This window comes from Anoplophora glabripennis, unplaced genomic scaffold (assembly GCF_000390285.2).
Source record: "Anoplophora glabripennis isolate ALB-LARVAE unplaced genomic scaffold, Agla_2.0 scaffold63, whole genome shotgun sequence".
Classification (NCBI taxonomy): domain Eukaryota; kingdom Metazoa; phylum Arthropoda; class Insecta; order Coleoptera; family Cerambycidae; genus Anoplophora; species Anoplophora glabripennis.
This window is the reverse complement of record NW_019416222.1, coordinates 1,673,234-1,690,981: the sequence shown is the minus strand read 5'-3', so window position 1 is coordinate 1,690,981 and position 17,748 is coordinate 1,673,234. Positions and strand designations below refer to the sequence as shown.

The 17,748-nt window shown below is 31.9% G+C and overlaps 1 protein-coding gene across 1 annotated transcript; it reads left to right on the top strand.

Moving 5' to 3' along the window:
- Positions 1 to 778: 778 nt before the first annotated feature.
- LOC108903712 lies at positions 779 to 11,887 on the top strand (the record flags this gene model as incomplete). The annotated part of the gene is made up of 3 exons (XM_018705986.1): positions 779 to 972; positions 6,712 to 6,988; positions 10,713 to 11,887. Coding segments are annotated over 3 exons (1,417 nt in total), but the record flags the coding sequence as incomplete, so codon positions are not given.
- Positions 11,888 to 17,748: the final 5,861 nt, after the last annotated feature.

Below are 17,748 nucleotides of genomic sequence, written 5' to 3'. Positions count from 1 at the left end.
GTCAGAGTGAAATACAGGTATTCTACAGATAAGGACTGCAACGCTGTGGCACTCTTCTTCCGAGTTGCAACCCCGAGGGATTGGTTTCTCTATTAACTTAATCCTCTCCTGCATTGAAACAGTCAACATTACCTTCACATGACTCTGTCCTGGTCTTGAGACCCAGTATTTGCGCTATTCTTCCCACCTCTCTATAAAGCATCTTAAAGGCATTATATGGATCAGGTCTTAGGAAAGCTGCAAGTTCATTCGCTATTCATCTTCCTTTAATACTTTTATGTACTGGCATCCAATATAACCTGACATTTGAGCGTTTGCTGCTTCATTTGACAATTGTAAACAGTTCTGAACAAGTTTTGAAGGCACACTTTGGATCCAAGACATTTATTGAAGTCTCATTATCGGAGAGTATATTGATGAGACCACAATATACTTCCTTCGTAGTTTCTCTGTCAAAAACATACCTACTTACTGCAAAAATTTCTTGTTGTACGTTTTTAGGCATATCCAAACTATAGCTTCTTTACCATCTCGCTCTCAATCTAACTACATCAAAAGCTACTTTCTGCTTTTGAGCTATCCGTAAAACATATCAGGCCCCCATGGTTCAGTTGCATTATATGTAGACTTCCAATCACCTCAATTTAATGGATAGTGACAACCAGTTTAATGTCATCAAATTGATTATTATTAAACTGTTTAGCACATTTTGGACCTAATTTGCACTGTTCAATTCTTACATTTTATATTATTTTATTATATTTTATTTATTTTACAGATACGAAAATGGTTACAGAAGCGGAAGACTGGATGACAGGGATCAGAGAATTGAAAGAATGGAACGTATGGAGGAACCCCCTCCAGATTATTCACCACCTAGTCCTCCTCCCATGCCCATTGAGAAAAAGCATATGCAAAAAACGAGATTTGCCGCTGATCCGCCACCGAAGGCCAAAAGTGGAAACATTATCGGTATGTTCCCATATTTTCATGTATAGATATGTTCTTTTTAATGGGATGTCTCCCAACATTTTAACTACGTCACAAAATGAAAATAAGTTGAAAAATGTTACATACATAATTATTCTTTTATCAGTTTAACCACATTTGAACCCTAAAAGAAGTCAAATAGCTTCGTAATAATAATAATAATAATATATTTTGTCTATTGCAGTGGCAATATGCGAAAGATCACTGCTTTATCATTTTTATTATCAATTCCTTCAGTATTGCCAGATTCCTTTACTAAACAGAGATACATAAAGAAGTCTATTATAATAAAGTAACATTTACACGCAAATTGAAAATAAAGTATAAAATTTTCATTGGAAATTCCAGATATTTGTATTTACTGGTGTAATATTATAATAATTATTTAATAATAAATAATTTTTTGCACCAAAAGATCAGGGGATGATTTTAAGGATTTAGTATATAATTTTTTACGAACAGTAACCACTCACAACACAATTTACGTTTCGAAAAATGTTATGTATGTAAACTTCTCAAATCTCAATCTCAATCTCAAATTTCCCTAAAAGTTAAACATGACAATTTCCATTTTTTATAAATGTTTAAAAGCCACGCTATCGCCGAGCTTAGGCACCCGCACATTGCACGATTGGGCTGGTAACGATAATTCCCTAAGTCTTGGTGTCACCAATTCGTTTACAATGAACGATAACAAACCGTTACGTCAATGCTGGAGATAATGCGGTCGCTGATTAGTTGAATAGTATAAAATTATAGTTCCAAACAATGCAGTTTTAAGAATAATCATCCAACAAAAATCAAAATTTGGAACGAATTGTTTGGAAGGAATTAATTTTTACAGTTTAAGTTTAAACTATCAATATTACTGTAATCCTGAATCATAGGCGTTGCTAGGATTTTTGCTTGAGGTAGACCCAGGGCATTCCATGGGACCTTCTAAAAAGAAAATGTAATCAATGACTTACCGATACAATATTTCAAAACCTAAACACTATTTTGCTTGGTTATAAAAAAAATGGCGCAGTCAGCGACTTACGGATATGAAAAAAAATATTTTTTTTTCTGAGGTCGGTACCGGGCTTTCAGGGGTGGGCCGTACACACCCCTGCCCCCCTAGCTACGCACATGTCCTGAATTGAAGTTATATTCAAGTATTACACACTATACAGTATCACTTTGATATACATCTCTCAAACGAAATTTTCAGTTTTTTTAGTGTAGTTTAACTGGCAGAGAAACTACTACTATTAACTAATAATAATGACGTTAGCAACATTTCCTAACTAATTTCAAGCGTCTTGTATCGGTCCTATAACAATCATAATTATAAGATTCCGCGCAACAGTATAGAATGAAAAGTGAAGCAAGAGCGCAAGAGCAAAAAATTTTCACTTGAAAAATTGAGTTTTCAATCGCAAACAACTCAAAAAGTATTGGTTTATCAAAAAAAAATTGTATGAAACATTTTTTGCTTGAAATTAGTTGCTCTATCGATTCCCGAGATTATATTGACAAAATTTATTTTCAACCCCTACAAAGGAGTAGAACCCACCCCCAGGGTAAAAATATATATCGGCATAGGGTGTATTTTGTTTCCTGAACCATTCCCCACCTACTATCCAAATTTCAAGCAAATCGATGCATAAGAGCGGAAATCAGAGCTAAAAAGATCATAAACTGAAATATTCGTAAATTTTTTTAGCTCAATTTAAACAATGGATTCTTATTCATCTCAAAAACTGTAAAAAAAATGGCATAAGGGATCAAAAGTTTCGAAGAAAATGTGACACATAATGATACTAAAGGAACGCACTAATTGTAAGATCTAAAATAAATTATGGCCGAAAATTACAATTCTTTTATAAATATGTACGTATATTTAAAAATATTTTATAAGAGTTTGCCATATTTCCGTAAACTCGGATCACATCCAAACACACTTTATAGGAAGGGTAGGCACATTTTATATAGGAAAACTTCTGTTGAATAACTTACAATAAATTTTCACAGCAAAACAACAGAGCGTGGCAAAAATATGTTTATTGTTAAGTATTTGGTAAAGGTGAGGTCTCAGAAATTAAGTGCTCCACTTTTTCTCGGTTAACCGAAATCCTTAACCTTAGAAACTACAAAGAATGTCAACAAACTTTCTTACTTTTATAAAAATTCTCACATACGGTAGTTTTACCGTATAATGGCTAGTCTAGCACTATTAACAATTTTAAGGCAAGGTTGTTTTACTAGAATGGTTTATATAGAGGTCACTACTTCATTTTTTACAAACATACACACTTGAGAAATATGGTCATCAAAATTAAGACTGACAATGAGATTATGACTTTCTTCTATAAATATGGATAAATTTATTTAACATCATTTCATAATACAGAAGTATAATTTGTGGATTATCTTTGAAAAATTGAATAAAAAGTATAGTTTAAATTAATAGTGTCACATATGTTTAAACTACAGGTGACTGATATCAAAGTATCTGCGGTATTATGTTTTTTTTTCAAGAGTATAGTCATAGTAATTAATAGTCAACACATTCACATGTTCATCTTTATGTAAATATATTAAGTATGACATTAATAACATTTTCATTCAATCCTGCTAGCGAATCTTCTTTTATGACAGTATCACAAAACAATTCAAAGCACACTACAATTGTATTTATAATAAATTAAATTTAATATAATAATTAAAATATACTGAAATGCAACGTTTTAGAATATCCCTCGGGCATATAGCAAAAAATTGTAATATAACATCAACAGTTCGAAATAGGTGCGTTAGGTGCATGCACATATCATAAGTTCATACTTAGAATTAAAATATTGTCATGAAATACGAATAACTGTGTTGTTGTGAATAAATAATTTATTATCGGACGCTTTGGTATGCAGATTACAGCATTGTTTCTGCAGCAAATTCCTGATAGTTTGCAAACCGTTTTTGTCACAGGTGCGCTGTTATAGACTATTTGCTATCGGTTAAGATTTTGCACTGAAATTTGAAATAAAGATAAAAAAACTGACGACAGCGGCGTAGAGAAAACAGAGACCTATTAACCTTAAATCTGTCACCGACTAGTTATCAGAAGTTACTGGTTTACATTTGATTTGTTTAAACTTAATAAACTTCTACAAATTATCTAAAATGCACCATTCATAGATTTTGATTCTTTTAATATTTATTTACTAGTAACACTGAATTTATTTAAACTAAATTTATTTAAAACTAATGTAATGCTTTTGGACAGGATTGAATAATTACCTACTTCAAAAAATTTCTGCAAGTCATATCCTAAAAATAAATACGCATTTTAAAGTTGAAGCTTAAAGCAGATACGTGGGCTGGTGACGTTCTGTTTTACCAGTGGGGAAAAATATCAAAACCGGTCCTGCATTTGCTCTATTAGGCGTATTCACCATACACCTGACAAAACCGCTTTTATGAACGTTTCCGCATTAATTAACATAACAAACTAAATTTAAAATTCAGATGTCGAGACTGTTGACGGAATGTGAACATATTTACCCAATGATTTCCATTAAGGTAGAAAAAAAGCGTGTTATCTTAGAAATGTAAGGTCAGGATCATTTCAGAACGAATATTTGCGAGAACCGAGAATTTGTTTTAATATCAGTTTTTAGTTTCGTTGTCAACGGTATTTTTAATTCAAATTTTTTCAGGACGGTGGAAACTACAAATTTATTTCTTTGGTAGTAGTATCATGATCAGTTTAATTTTGAATCTACGATGACACTGGATGCGTAGGCACTTTATTTAGAATCTTACCTAATATCACAACAATGTAAATGCTAAATGTGTACACTGACCTTTGGGCAAAACGACATTGGAGTAAATATTATTATAACCAGTAATATTCCACACCTGGTTTTAACAACAAATACAAGTCCTAGTCTACTCCAGTGAATATTTTCAACGTAAAAAAATTATTAGTGGACATTTTACTGCATTTTATGACGGTAAAGGGTATGTAGAATGATAATACCAAAAAAACTAACTCGAAATAAGTGACGTTAAGTTGGCAAATTGCAAATAAGTGTTGAAATAACCTGTTTTTTCACTTTTTTTATTGCCCACGAAAATTTAGACAACCTATCGGAGTATTAGTTATTTTATGTTCTAAGCCATTAAATTACCTACAATTTAAGGTACTTAAAGTCATATTTCACTCATTTGTTAACAGTAAAATAAAGGTCGAACGCGGATAAATCAGTTTTCGAAAATTGCCCATTATTATTTCAAAAAGCGATGGACGCTGATGAAATATATGGAAAAGGTATTTGTTAATTAATTTCGTTCGTTTTTCGCAACTAATTGTTTAATTACTAAACGTTGATTTCAGAAATTAATATCATATATATATATAGTTAAGTTCTAATTCAAAGAAACGTATCGAAAAAGAAAAATTTCAAAAAGTTGCTCTTTACAATTAACAAAATAGGATGTGCAAAACAGCGTTATAAATAAATTGTCTCAGGGTCAGGCAAAAGCCTCTCGGGAATTCGCTCTTTTATATTAAATAAAGCTTATTTTTACGGTAACTAACAAAAAAATCACCTTCCCAAGATCCCTATTGGACGTATCGGACCGGGATTTTAGGGACAATTAAAGAAAGTGTTAAAATTTCAAAAAGTTTTGCATTGATAATAATTTATGTGATAACCGCACTAGAAGCAGTAAAAGTTAACATTAATGAACGGCCTGGGCGCGCAAGAAGGGCCACAGGGTGTGCGCATGCGCGTGAGCACTGCTCTCGGCTGCGCGTAAAATTTTTTATCTAATATTTCATTTATTTATTTAACATCTAAGCTTTATTTATGCAAAAAGAGCAAATTCCCGAGCGGATTTTGTCTGACCCTGGGACAATTTATTTTTAACACATTTTTCACATCTTACTTTGTTAGTTGTAAGAGCAACTTAATTTCAACTTTTTGACATTTTTTTTTCTTGACAGTAATGGGCAATTTTCGAAAACTGATTTTTCTGCGTTCGATCTTTATTTTACCGTTAACAAACTGGTGAAATGTGACTTTAAATTGTAGGTAATTTAGTTGCCTACAACATAAAATAACTAATTTTGAAATGAACACGTAATATTGCCACTTACCTACTTGCAATTTGCCAACTTAGCGTCACTTTTTTCGAGTTAATTTTTTCATATTATCATTCTACATCACCGTCATAAAGTGCACTAAAATGATTACTAATACCTTTTTTACATTTTCAGGTTTTATGATCTAATTAGATTGGACTAGTATACTTCCTAGACATACTAACCTTTGAACGACCTTGGCGTGAATAATTTTCAGATTTTTTTCTCCAATATGTGTTTTTCATTGTTATTTCAGAACCCCCGTTCACACGGTACGACACGGCAGGATAATTTATTCTAAACGGTGGATAAATTGAATCGAATTAAAAGTCTATCGTCTGAACATTGAAGATTTTTATTGAATCACTTAAAAATGTAGGATTTTTTATACTTTAATTTTTGTGACTAGTTTATTTCCGTTTTTGATAACTTTTGACTTTGAAGAAAATTCGAAACAATAAGCTCATAGTTAAAAAATCGCTTTGTGCCTACCACAAGAATCTAATGTGACATTCCAACGACTTGTTAACAAACACATCACCGTATCGCGACGCAACGTCACCTTATATTTATTCATTAATTTCTCTCCGCAGGCCAATCCATCCGCAAGCTAGTTGGAAAGATTCGTTCGGCTAGTGCTGAGAGGAAGGCTAGACAGCGCGCCAAGCGATCTCCCAGCCCATCTTACCAGCAGGGACACGTGATAGACAACAACATCGGCCACAACATGGACCGCCACCCGCCGGTCCAACGCTACTACCTTGGGGAAGACCCTTTCGCGGGCAGCATCTACGGGAGGGAGAACAAGTACGATGGGGTGAAACCGGCTCGGACCTCCAGGAGACCCAGGGAGATTCAGGAAGAGAGAAGGTAAGGAAAATCACCTAGAGAATGTTTTGTTTACATGGTATTTAATTGTTTCCTGCCCATCCAAGTGTACTGTGTAAACAAAACGGCATTGTAGATTTGGGCGTATTGTGTAGTTAGCCTGTGACCTTGATTGGCTTATTCGTATTACTATATTAAGTAGTTGTCAGTGTTAGGTGAGGTCGTGTAAAGAGCGAGGTTGAGATACAATTTTTTTTGTGTGTGTACAAATACGGAGATGCTAGTTTTTCAGTTCATGATTCGGTTTCCATTTCCTATATAGTTTTTTTATGAGATTGTTTACCTAGAATTACGCTCTGTGTCACATTAGAAATGATTCATCGATAAATGTATCTTTTAAATAAGTATTTTGAGCTAAATATAGACAGCACTAGTATTATTTATGGACATAGAGATCCATTTTGATGAAGGAGAAAGATTAAGGATAATTACTGAAAGATCTTGAGCGATGTTAGTCTGTTCTTGAACAAAACATTATTTTATAAAGAAGCTAGAGTAGTAAACCTAGACAGTTTTAAAAAGTACAAATTAGCTCATAGAGCAACATGACCCATTCTCAAAATTAAAATTTTGTCATCAGTGCGATATATGATATATTTTAGTAAAAAACCTAAAACATGATTTCAAATTCATACCTTAAAGTATATCCCTTAATGTATTTTTACCTACTGACTTTTTTTTTTCAAAAACATTCCGTTTGTTGTAACTTTTGATACACATACAGGGTTTTTGTATATAAGCGCAAAGTATTTTAGGAGGTAGTTGTTGAAGTTATTGAGTTCATATAAACGTGGGTCAAAATATGCTTCGTTTCCAAGATACAGTGTTTAAATTTTAATTTTTTATTTATTTTTATTAATTATTTCAAAGAATTTTAAAGATATTGACTCGAAGTTAATCATGTATCAATAGAAATTAAAAATTTACAACTTGCAATAAAATATGTTTCATTTTTTTCTCAAAAACGGTACATCCTACGAAAAAAATTGAAGAGACCAATTTCATTCATAATTGATGTCGAATTTCTAAAAAAATATCAAAACGGGAAAAAGTCAGTGGCGTACCATATTTTTTTTATTAAAAAAGGTTGTGGCATTTTCGCACGAACGCCACTGGTGCAAATAGAAATATTCGGATTACACCAAAAAATGTACATTTTTCCCTCCAAAGCGTTTTTCAAATTTCGTATCAAAATCTTTAGAACTCTGAATAAATAAAAAATTAAAATTAATAAAAGAATACTAATAAAAATAAATAAAAAATTAAAATTAAACACTGTATCTCCGAAACGAAGCATATTTCTACATATGGTTATATAAACTTTTTTTCACAAAATAACTTTGGCAACGACCCTCTAAAATATTTCGCACTTATCTTACCTTCTTGTTTAGACTTCATGAAAGAACTTTAATATTAAAGCCGTGACCAACTACGGCCATGTTTTAACGCAAATATGTAAAGATTAATATATTTTTTTAAGGAAATACCATGAAGGATTCTTACTCAAGGTTATTCGTAATATTCAGTGTTTGAAATAAGTACGGTATTTAAAATACTGGTAACATATTAATGATCAACATTCTTATTATTTTATAATTTTGTTTCACTATTTTTCTGTTACTTTTAGTTTTTTATTGTAAGTACTTAATGTGTTTTTTTTTAAATATTATTACTATATTTTTAATTATGTAGTACCTATTATGTAATTAGTTCATCTCTTGAATGGTGTAGTAAATAAATAAACAAATATTATTAAAAAATTGACGGGCGTTATTCGAGCAACACAGATTTGGTACAAAACCATTTAACATATTTTTATATTCAATTGAAAAAAGTCCACATAAATGATTTTAAAAAAACTGAAATATTATAATAATTGCAGTTTTTTCAGCAGAGAGTAAAAATGTTTAAGTTATTATTTATCAACTAATGCATTGCATGCATGCATGTAATGGAGCTTTGCTTCAAATATTCTGAAACTAGATTCGGTCTTTAACAATATTTATTTGTTAAACATTTTTTTATAATTGAAATTTTTTTTTGGATCTACAGGTAAACCTAAATGATTCAATTAATGGAAGAATGCAATAATGTAAAGTACGTAAAGATAACAAATACATAAATAATTGAAACACATGAAACAAAAATTGTAAAACACGTAATAAAAAATATTATAATCGATTAAAAACACAAAGAATAAAAGTAGGTTTAGTTCAACTGTTCAAATTAATTAATTGATACATAGAAATATTGAAATATATGTTATGATTAACTAAAAACCTGTTTTTCATTATATAAAACACTCTTTATTCTGATGTTGAAAAAACTGGAAATATATTTTTTTCCTTTTCAATATTCCTAATAATATATAGTTTTCTAATTTTGCACCGAAAAAAGGTAGTCGGAGTTGGCCATGGCTTTGGATTATAAAGTAAATGGGGCATGTTTTCGATGCGTTTTCACGACTTCTATCTAAATGTTCGTTAAAATAGATCAATAAAAAGAAGCTGAATTCAGAAGTTGAAGTAATATTGAGTCGAGATCATTAGTTAAAGACAATATTCACTGTCCATATATGTATAGTATTTTGCATAAAAATAATAAACTTTGTAACAATTATAAAAATTCTCTACGCTATGTAAATGTAAAAATAAAATTTACTATTATTAAAACTATAACAAATTACACTTATTTTTGCAAATAATAAATAAAAGATACCTACAGAAGAATAAAAGGGAATAAGAAATATATACTAGAATTTGTAACACAATTTCACATACTGTTAATTATTTTTTACTCACTCGCTTTTTGCAAACATGTATATCTGTAGTACTTAACATAGTTGTATACACTAATAAATTTATATAGTTTCCTGTCATGGCAGTAAATCATAATTCGATATTTTAAAATATCTGTATGTATATATTACTAACACCACTTAGAAGAGTACATAGTGTTTGACTGTTATGCCTACTTATTGTATTTTTATATAAAAAAAGTATTTGAAATAAAATTCTAATACACTACATTTGTAATTTTATTAAATTAAAATATGACGTGACAAAATTGGTGCCGTACAAAAATAGATCGATAAGGTAAATATGCCAAAGCTTTCGCACGTGTATGAAAATTTCAATTTTGGTAAAACATTAACATTTACTTGTTTGTATCTCAGTATTATTTTTACCAATATGAAAATTTCATCAATTACTACAAGCTTCTTGCACTCTCTTATAAACTGTTAAATTAATCGCTTAGTGTATAATGTATACAACTCGGCGACAGCAAAGAATTCATGCATAATTGATTATTTATAAGTTATTTAAAAATTCCTTTTACATAACCATATTACTATAGATAAAAATGATTCAGACTGCGTGGGTTTTAATTTGCAGATAGCTTGCAACTGGGTACTAAAAATATTTGAAAGGACCTTAACAAAAGTTACCTAATATGCTCCCGATTTAGTTACCAAATAAGGACACTTAATCTTATAAATATTAAAACGCTTTTCATTGCGATCAAGCGAAGACAACTAGCGTATTTAAATAAAACCCACAATAAAAATGTCCTTAGCCAACTCACTTTTTATGGTGCACTTACATGGCATACTAGTCTAATTAATTTTTTATGGTCACACGACTCACCGCGTGGGACATACCACAACCTCCCGTATTAACAAATTCCTTTCCACTCCATGTTACAGGTCCCAGAGCACGCTGGGCAGGTTCAGTAAGTCCACTGGCAGACTCGTGAGCAGTTCGGTCGACGAAGAGAGAAGTTCTCAGACGCTCCCCCGGCACATGTCAAGGCAAGAACCACCGACTAGATTGGAGAAAAACAACAAGTCGAACAGCACCATCAACGTTTCTATCATCAACACCGTTTCCGCCCCAAGAAAACTCGAGGGTCCCGCGAAACCAGCCAGGACCTACAAGTCGAATTTGTCCAGAAGCAAAAGCCTGAACGTCCACGGTGGTTTAGACCCCTCAAGGTCCAGCATGTATACCAGCAACCCCCACATGAGCAAACTTCAGGAAAACCCCATTGGGCTCAAAAGTCCTGGATTAATTTCAAGTCTTAATCGCAGCCAGAAAGACGTGAACGAAGAAGTCTACACCACCCGTTTCGTTCGAAACGGCTTCAGTGACACTGTAGACAACAACAAGAAAGTTTTTATGTCGAATCTGAAGGATCGGTCGCCAGAGCTTTTCAAGACGTTGGAGGAGAACGATAGCGACTCCTGGAAGCCCACTGGTTATAGCACGCCCTTGAAGAACACCAGGAACTACAACGGTGACATCTATGAACCTCCAACGAGGTTGAGAGACACTCATATAGTAAGTTCCACGCCCAATCACTCGGTTTTTCGTAGAGGCAGCGCTTCCAGTACAGATTTTTCCGAGACTTATCACACCACCACGAGAAACGATGATCCGGTTCGTCCTAGCGTTACTAACACTACGAAGAGTTTCACTAAGAAAACTATACCGTCAAGGGATGGTAGAGCCGTGGAAACTATACAATCAAGTGAAACTAAGTCCGTAACGAAAAGCCATTATAGGAAACCTTCTAGAAACTACTACGAAGACAGAAAATATAGCAGTTCCACTAGCCCTGTAGTGATAGAAGTGCGAAATTATAGGAAGTGATTCCAGTCTCATTATTATGTGCCTTTCAGTTAGTATTAAAATGTTTTAACTTTATATTGTAGGAGTATTTATATTTGTTTCCCGTTGTATCGCAATTCAGATTAATATTTAATCTTACTAAAAGATATAAATTATATTTAACGCTCGTTTACATTGCACATATCTATATAATGCTTGTCAGCAATGTTATCAGCGTTTAACACAATATATGTTGCATGAAATACAATTTAACAATTTTTTTTTGTAGTTTTACTGTCTACTGTATATTTTCATAATTACAGTATTTAAAAATTGTGAAACTATATTAATCTATGATAGTTTGTATGCACTACGTACTTATAACAGTGTTCTACAGAACTAAAATTAAAAAAAAATTCATAAATATTCTTATGAATGAACCTTTCCTATTTTCTCATGAATTACAGGGTGTATCTAAATAACACCGAAAAAATTCAAGGGGCGATTCTCCGATGAAAACTAATAGGGGTCTTTGGTATAAAATTTTTGGAAAAAACCCTTCCCTGAAAAGTTACGCCCCTCCTAAAATTACAAAAAAAAATTGTTTTTCTTTTTTATCTTCCACGTACATCAAGCTAAAGAAACCAAACTTGGTGAACATTATCTGTCAATAAAACTACACTTTTTGAATTTTTTTCAACCCTGAACTATTTTTGTAAGGGGTTGAAATAATCAACCCCTATGACATTTTTTCTTATAATTTTTTTTTCGATAAAATTTTTTCCTTTTAAAAAATATGTCTAAAAAACCCCATTCATTTACTAACTTTTTGATCTCTTCAAGTTTCTTCGAAAAGTTAAGGATTTATGACAAAAAAAAATAAATGTATTGTAATGTATTTTTAAAAAGATGAGCTGTTTAACGCGAGTGTATTTTGCCGAAAGATCTAGTGGCCTGTTCTTTACAATGGAATCCGTAGAAACAAATGTCAATGTCATTTATTGTTACTGTTTCTTACTATTTCACAAGTTTCATGATTTTGTGTAGAAAATATTAGTTAATAAACCGAAAATATGGTTAACTATTCGAATTTAGAAATGGCAGATATGCATTTTACATATGGGTATGCTAACGGTAATGCATTGGAAGCGCAAAGACTTTATGCTGAACAGTACCCAGAGCGTAGATTACCCCACCATACTACGTTCACAAATATTCACCAACGCTTGCGGGAACTTGGAAAATTTGAAAAGAGAAGTCATGACTGTGGCCGTAGCCGAGAAGTTAGAACTGAAGCTGTCGATGAAGCCGTACTTAATTTAATTGAGGAATCCCCAGAAACTAGTACCAGGAAAATAGCTCGTGTCCTAAATGTAAGCCATTCGGTAGTTTTTAGAATTTTAAAAGAACAACAGTTATATCCCTATCATCTCCAACGGGTGCAGTCGTTACTGATTCGAGATTTTTTACCACGTGTGGTTTTTTGTCAATGGCTTATTAATATGATCGGCCAAGCGCCGCAGTTCTTAAGAAATATTTTATTTACTGACGAGGCGAATTTCTCAAGAGACTGTATTAGAAATTTTCGTAACAATCATATTTGGGCTGAGGAAAATCCTCATGACTTTTTTGAAGGAAATCATCAGTATCAATTTTCATTAAATGTGTGGCTCGGAATTATCGACGATCATTTAATTGGTCCCTATTTTCTTCCACGACGATTAGATGGTGACTCATATTGTCATCTTCTCGAAGAATTACCTATTATTCTTGAAGAAGTTCCCATTCAAATTAGGCAACGTTTATGGTTTATGCACGACGGTGCACCAGCCCACTTTAGTATACGTGCAAGACGTCACTTGGATGAGGTGTATGCCAATCGATGGATAGGTCGAGGAGGATATGTAAATTGGCCAGCCCGCTCCCCTGACCTTAATCCTTTGGATTTTTGCATATGGGGATATCTGAAATCTTTGATCTACTCAAGGCCAGTTGAAGATATCAATGATTTGCGAAACCGCATTGTAGCAGGGTGTGAAACGATAAAAAATTCACCAGGAATATTTGAACGCATACGCAATTCTATGAGAACAAGAGTAGATGCTTGTATTGAAGCTGAAGGCAATCATTTTCAACATTTTTTGTAGATTGTATTGTCAATATCCGACAGATTTTTATTTTTTGTTACTGTTATAACATTATTCATCATTTGTTCACTTTTAGTCTAAGTTCCAAACTTCTTAGCCTAGTAGAATCATAGGTCAACTATTTGGTTGAGTGTTTTTTAATAAAATGTTATTTAATATGACAATAAATGACATTGACATTTGTTTCTACGGATTCCATTGTAAAGAACAGGCCACTAGATCTTTCGGCAAAATACACTCGCGTTAAACAGCTCATCTTTTTAAAAATACATTACAATACATTTATTTTTTTTTGTCATAAATCCTTAACTTTTCGAAGAAACTTGAAGAGATCAAAAAGTTAGTAAATGAATGGGGTTTTTTAGACATATTTTTTAAAAGGAAAAAATTTTATCGAAAAAAAAATTATAAGAAAAAATGTCATAGGGGTTGATTATTTCAACCCCTTACAAAAATAGTTCAGGGTTGAAAAAAATTCAAAAAGTGTAGTTTTATTGACAGATAATGTTCACCAAGTTTGGTTTCTTTAGCTTGATGTACGTGGAAGATAAAAAAGAAAAACAATTTTTTTTTGTAATTTTAGGAGGGGCGTAACTTTTCAGGGGAGGGTTTTTTCAAAAAATTTTATACCAAAGACACCTATTAATTTTCATCGGAGATTCGCTCCTTGAATTTTTTCGGTGTTATTTAGATACACCCTGTATAAATAACTGAGATAAATATCATTTGACATAAAAAATGTATATTTTATTCATTAATGTATTATCTGTTTCTTGTAAAATAATATACGCATAGATAAATAATGCATATCCGCAGTTTTTCAGTTTGCTTTTTATCACATGGGTTGATGACAGAAATTATTTTATACAGAAAAAATCAGGAGGTGCAGATAATTTTACAGTTGAATTTATAATTGTAAAAATAATCCTGATTATTTAATGCAATAGAGATGCCAACAAACTTTTTAAAACGTGGACTCTGAATTAAGACTGAGTGAGTTAGTTTTTACATATTTTAAATTCATTTCGAATGTATTATATGTGTTATCAAATATTTCACTGAAGTCTACTTTGTTGTTACACTTTTACTAAAATCAGGTTAGCCTGATTTAAAATTAACAAAAGAAAATATTTCCTAAACTGCATAACGAAAGAATCATCCTTTACAGATAAAGTTTTATAATATGGTATGTAATAAATAAATTATTATCGGTTTTTTTAAATCCCTTCAACATAAGTGCATATTTTTTTCCTGACCCTCCTTGTTTGGCATTTATAAATATTTCATTTTAAATCTAAAAAATAATGTGTTCAGTCCACTCAATGATTATTTTTGTATATAGGTAAGTACTAAGTATCTAACATAATTATGTCTTTTTTATTAAATCTATAATTTAATAAAATAAATGTTCAAAAGTAATTAACCAATGAGAGAAAATGGTTAATTATTTAAATTCCAACAAAATTTTAAGTGTAGGTGAGAATTATACTGATGAATGAATTTAGTTGTTTAGTATGTTGTGGGCGTAATTCAATGCTGGACAGGGCTTTAGTACACAGAGTAGTTGTTTCCTACAATATTATTAATTAATTGAAACAATGTTTCAATGGATTTTTGATTTTCAGTCATATTTAAAATTGCATCTTTTTTACAAAACTATTACCACCAAATTGGATTTGTGATTTACTTCTTACCATTCGTTTAGCTAGATAGAACATAAATGTTTAGGAATCATAATAAATTTATTTATTATGATTCTTAAACGTATGATTATATAGCCGAAAGCAAAAAATATTACGTTAAAGATGAACTACAATGTAGGTATATCAACCTTAGAAACATATGCTACAATTACGTTTCATAACGTTTTTCAAAAACGTGTTGTATACGTTTGTCCTCAAGGAATTAGTAGAGATAAAATTCTTGGATACACCAGTGACAAGGTACGTATCTACATTTTTTGAGATTTCACTATAGAGATATCGGATAGGGTGACTTGGCTTGTCAACTCTGATGCCCAAGCAATGACGGCTTTTGAAATTTATTGTGATCATATTTTTATAGTAAATCTGGGACCCATATTGTTTTTAGGGGATGATTTTTTGCCCACCCTGAGATTTTGAAAAGTGTTCGATACACATTTACAGAATATTTTTTTAATATTCAACAGATGGATAAACAGGTGTTTTCTTGTTTTTCGAAAAATATTAATTTATTAAGTTACTACATTATGAAATTTGAAAAATGAATGTTAATATGAAATTAAAATTTAAAAAGATATCACTATGGAGAAAAATTAATTTTAAAAAAGCAATTAGATTACAAAAAAAATATTTTGAAAGTATAGGTGCAACCCCATTCGAAACCTCAGGGTCGGCCACCTAAAAATTAATTCTTTATTTCGTAAGTTTCATTCGAAATTTTTTCATCGCTAAAGTATAGTCTTTCCCACCTCAGTTGAAGAACCAAGGGATTGGCAGTATGTCGGTACTAAGTTCGGACGCTGACGCAGCAACTCGACTTAGAAATATTTGAAAAACTTGTTCCCATATTTATGTAGTCATACCCATATACAGGTCTGGTCGCCCAGTTGATGAATGGGCGCGCGTGAAAACGTAGCACAAACACAGTCGCACTGGGCGACCTGCCCATAAATTCAATTGTCAACAAATGGCCTAGCAGTGCAGTTCAGCAATGCGGAATTTGGTGTGATTCAGTAATTTTAATTTATTATAGGCACCTTCTATTAATCATTTATATTACAATTGCGAAGATACCTTTTGAAATGGAACAAAATGAAATTTACCATCAATATAATAAAATTGTTTGAGGACATAAATAATTAAAATATGTCAAATGAACATATAGAAATTTTCTACACGTTATATACAAATTATATAATTTTTTACCTTTAGCAGAAAACTTCTTTAGGGGTGCCTATGAAACTCATTAAATTTTATTGCTAGGCGTTTTTATACGTGTTCAACTGACTTCGGAAAGACTGTACTCTGTGTGGACACAGAAATCATTCCCTAAAAACGGTTAGGATACTATGTTCTATTATCAAAGTATGGCCACTTTAATTTTTGCCAATCTTCACTGACTCAAGTTTCGAATGAGTTCGTCTGGTTTACTGACGGATCTGGCTTGCGACAAGCCAGGCCTTTCATAGAAGGTCGATGTCCTGAAGCAAATTGGAAAATTGGTGTACCCAGCACAATCAGCAGTAAGATTATCATATGACTGGATCTGACTGACATCGCCAGTTGCAGGTTATGAGAACACCAAAATGAGAGTTCTATACATATTATCTGTCATTATTAAATTGCTTAATAGTGAAAAGACAGTATTTCTGTCACATCAGGACGATAGCAAAGTTTCACCTGAGCTAGTGCTTGCCTTGGCATGGAGCACTGTTTTGTTTTAAAAACTCTTATTAGCGGCATGCACAATAGACCCGACTGTTGTGGGTAACCACGCCGCGTTTCCTTTTCTTAAGAGGCCACTATACGTATTCCGAAACGAATTTTCAAATAACTTCGATAATAATGTTCTAATCTCCATATGGCTTCTATAATTAATTTTAGAAAACGATGGATTTTGACTAACAAAAGTTGTAACTTTGATCAAGATCTGTATTATCTCTAGCGTTTAATTTTACCTTAAAGTTATAAGGTGCCACCTCTACTAAAACTGTAAATAATACTAGAGTAATAATGTCAAACAGTATGCAGTATATGGAACGAATTGTTACTCCAGTAAAACTTGAATAAAAATTCTAACTGATGTTTGTGAATTATTTACATCGTTTTATTATGACCTTTACAACAAAACAACGAGTATAATAAAATAATAAAAGAATAATATTAACAATTTGCTATAGTCTGTTTAGAAATGAAAGAGAGTAATAAAAGCTTATTATGTATGCAAATCGTAAATAAATGTAGTACTGGTGCTTATATTCAATATTTTTATATTATGTATT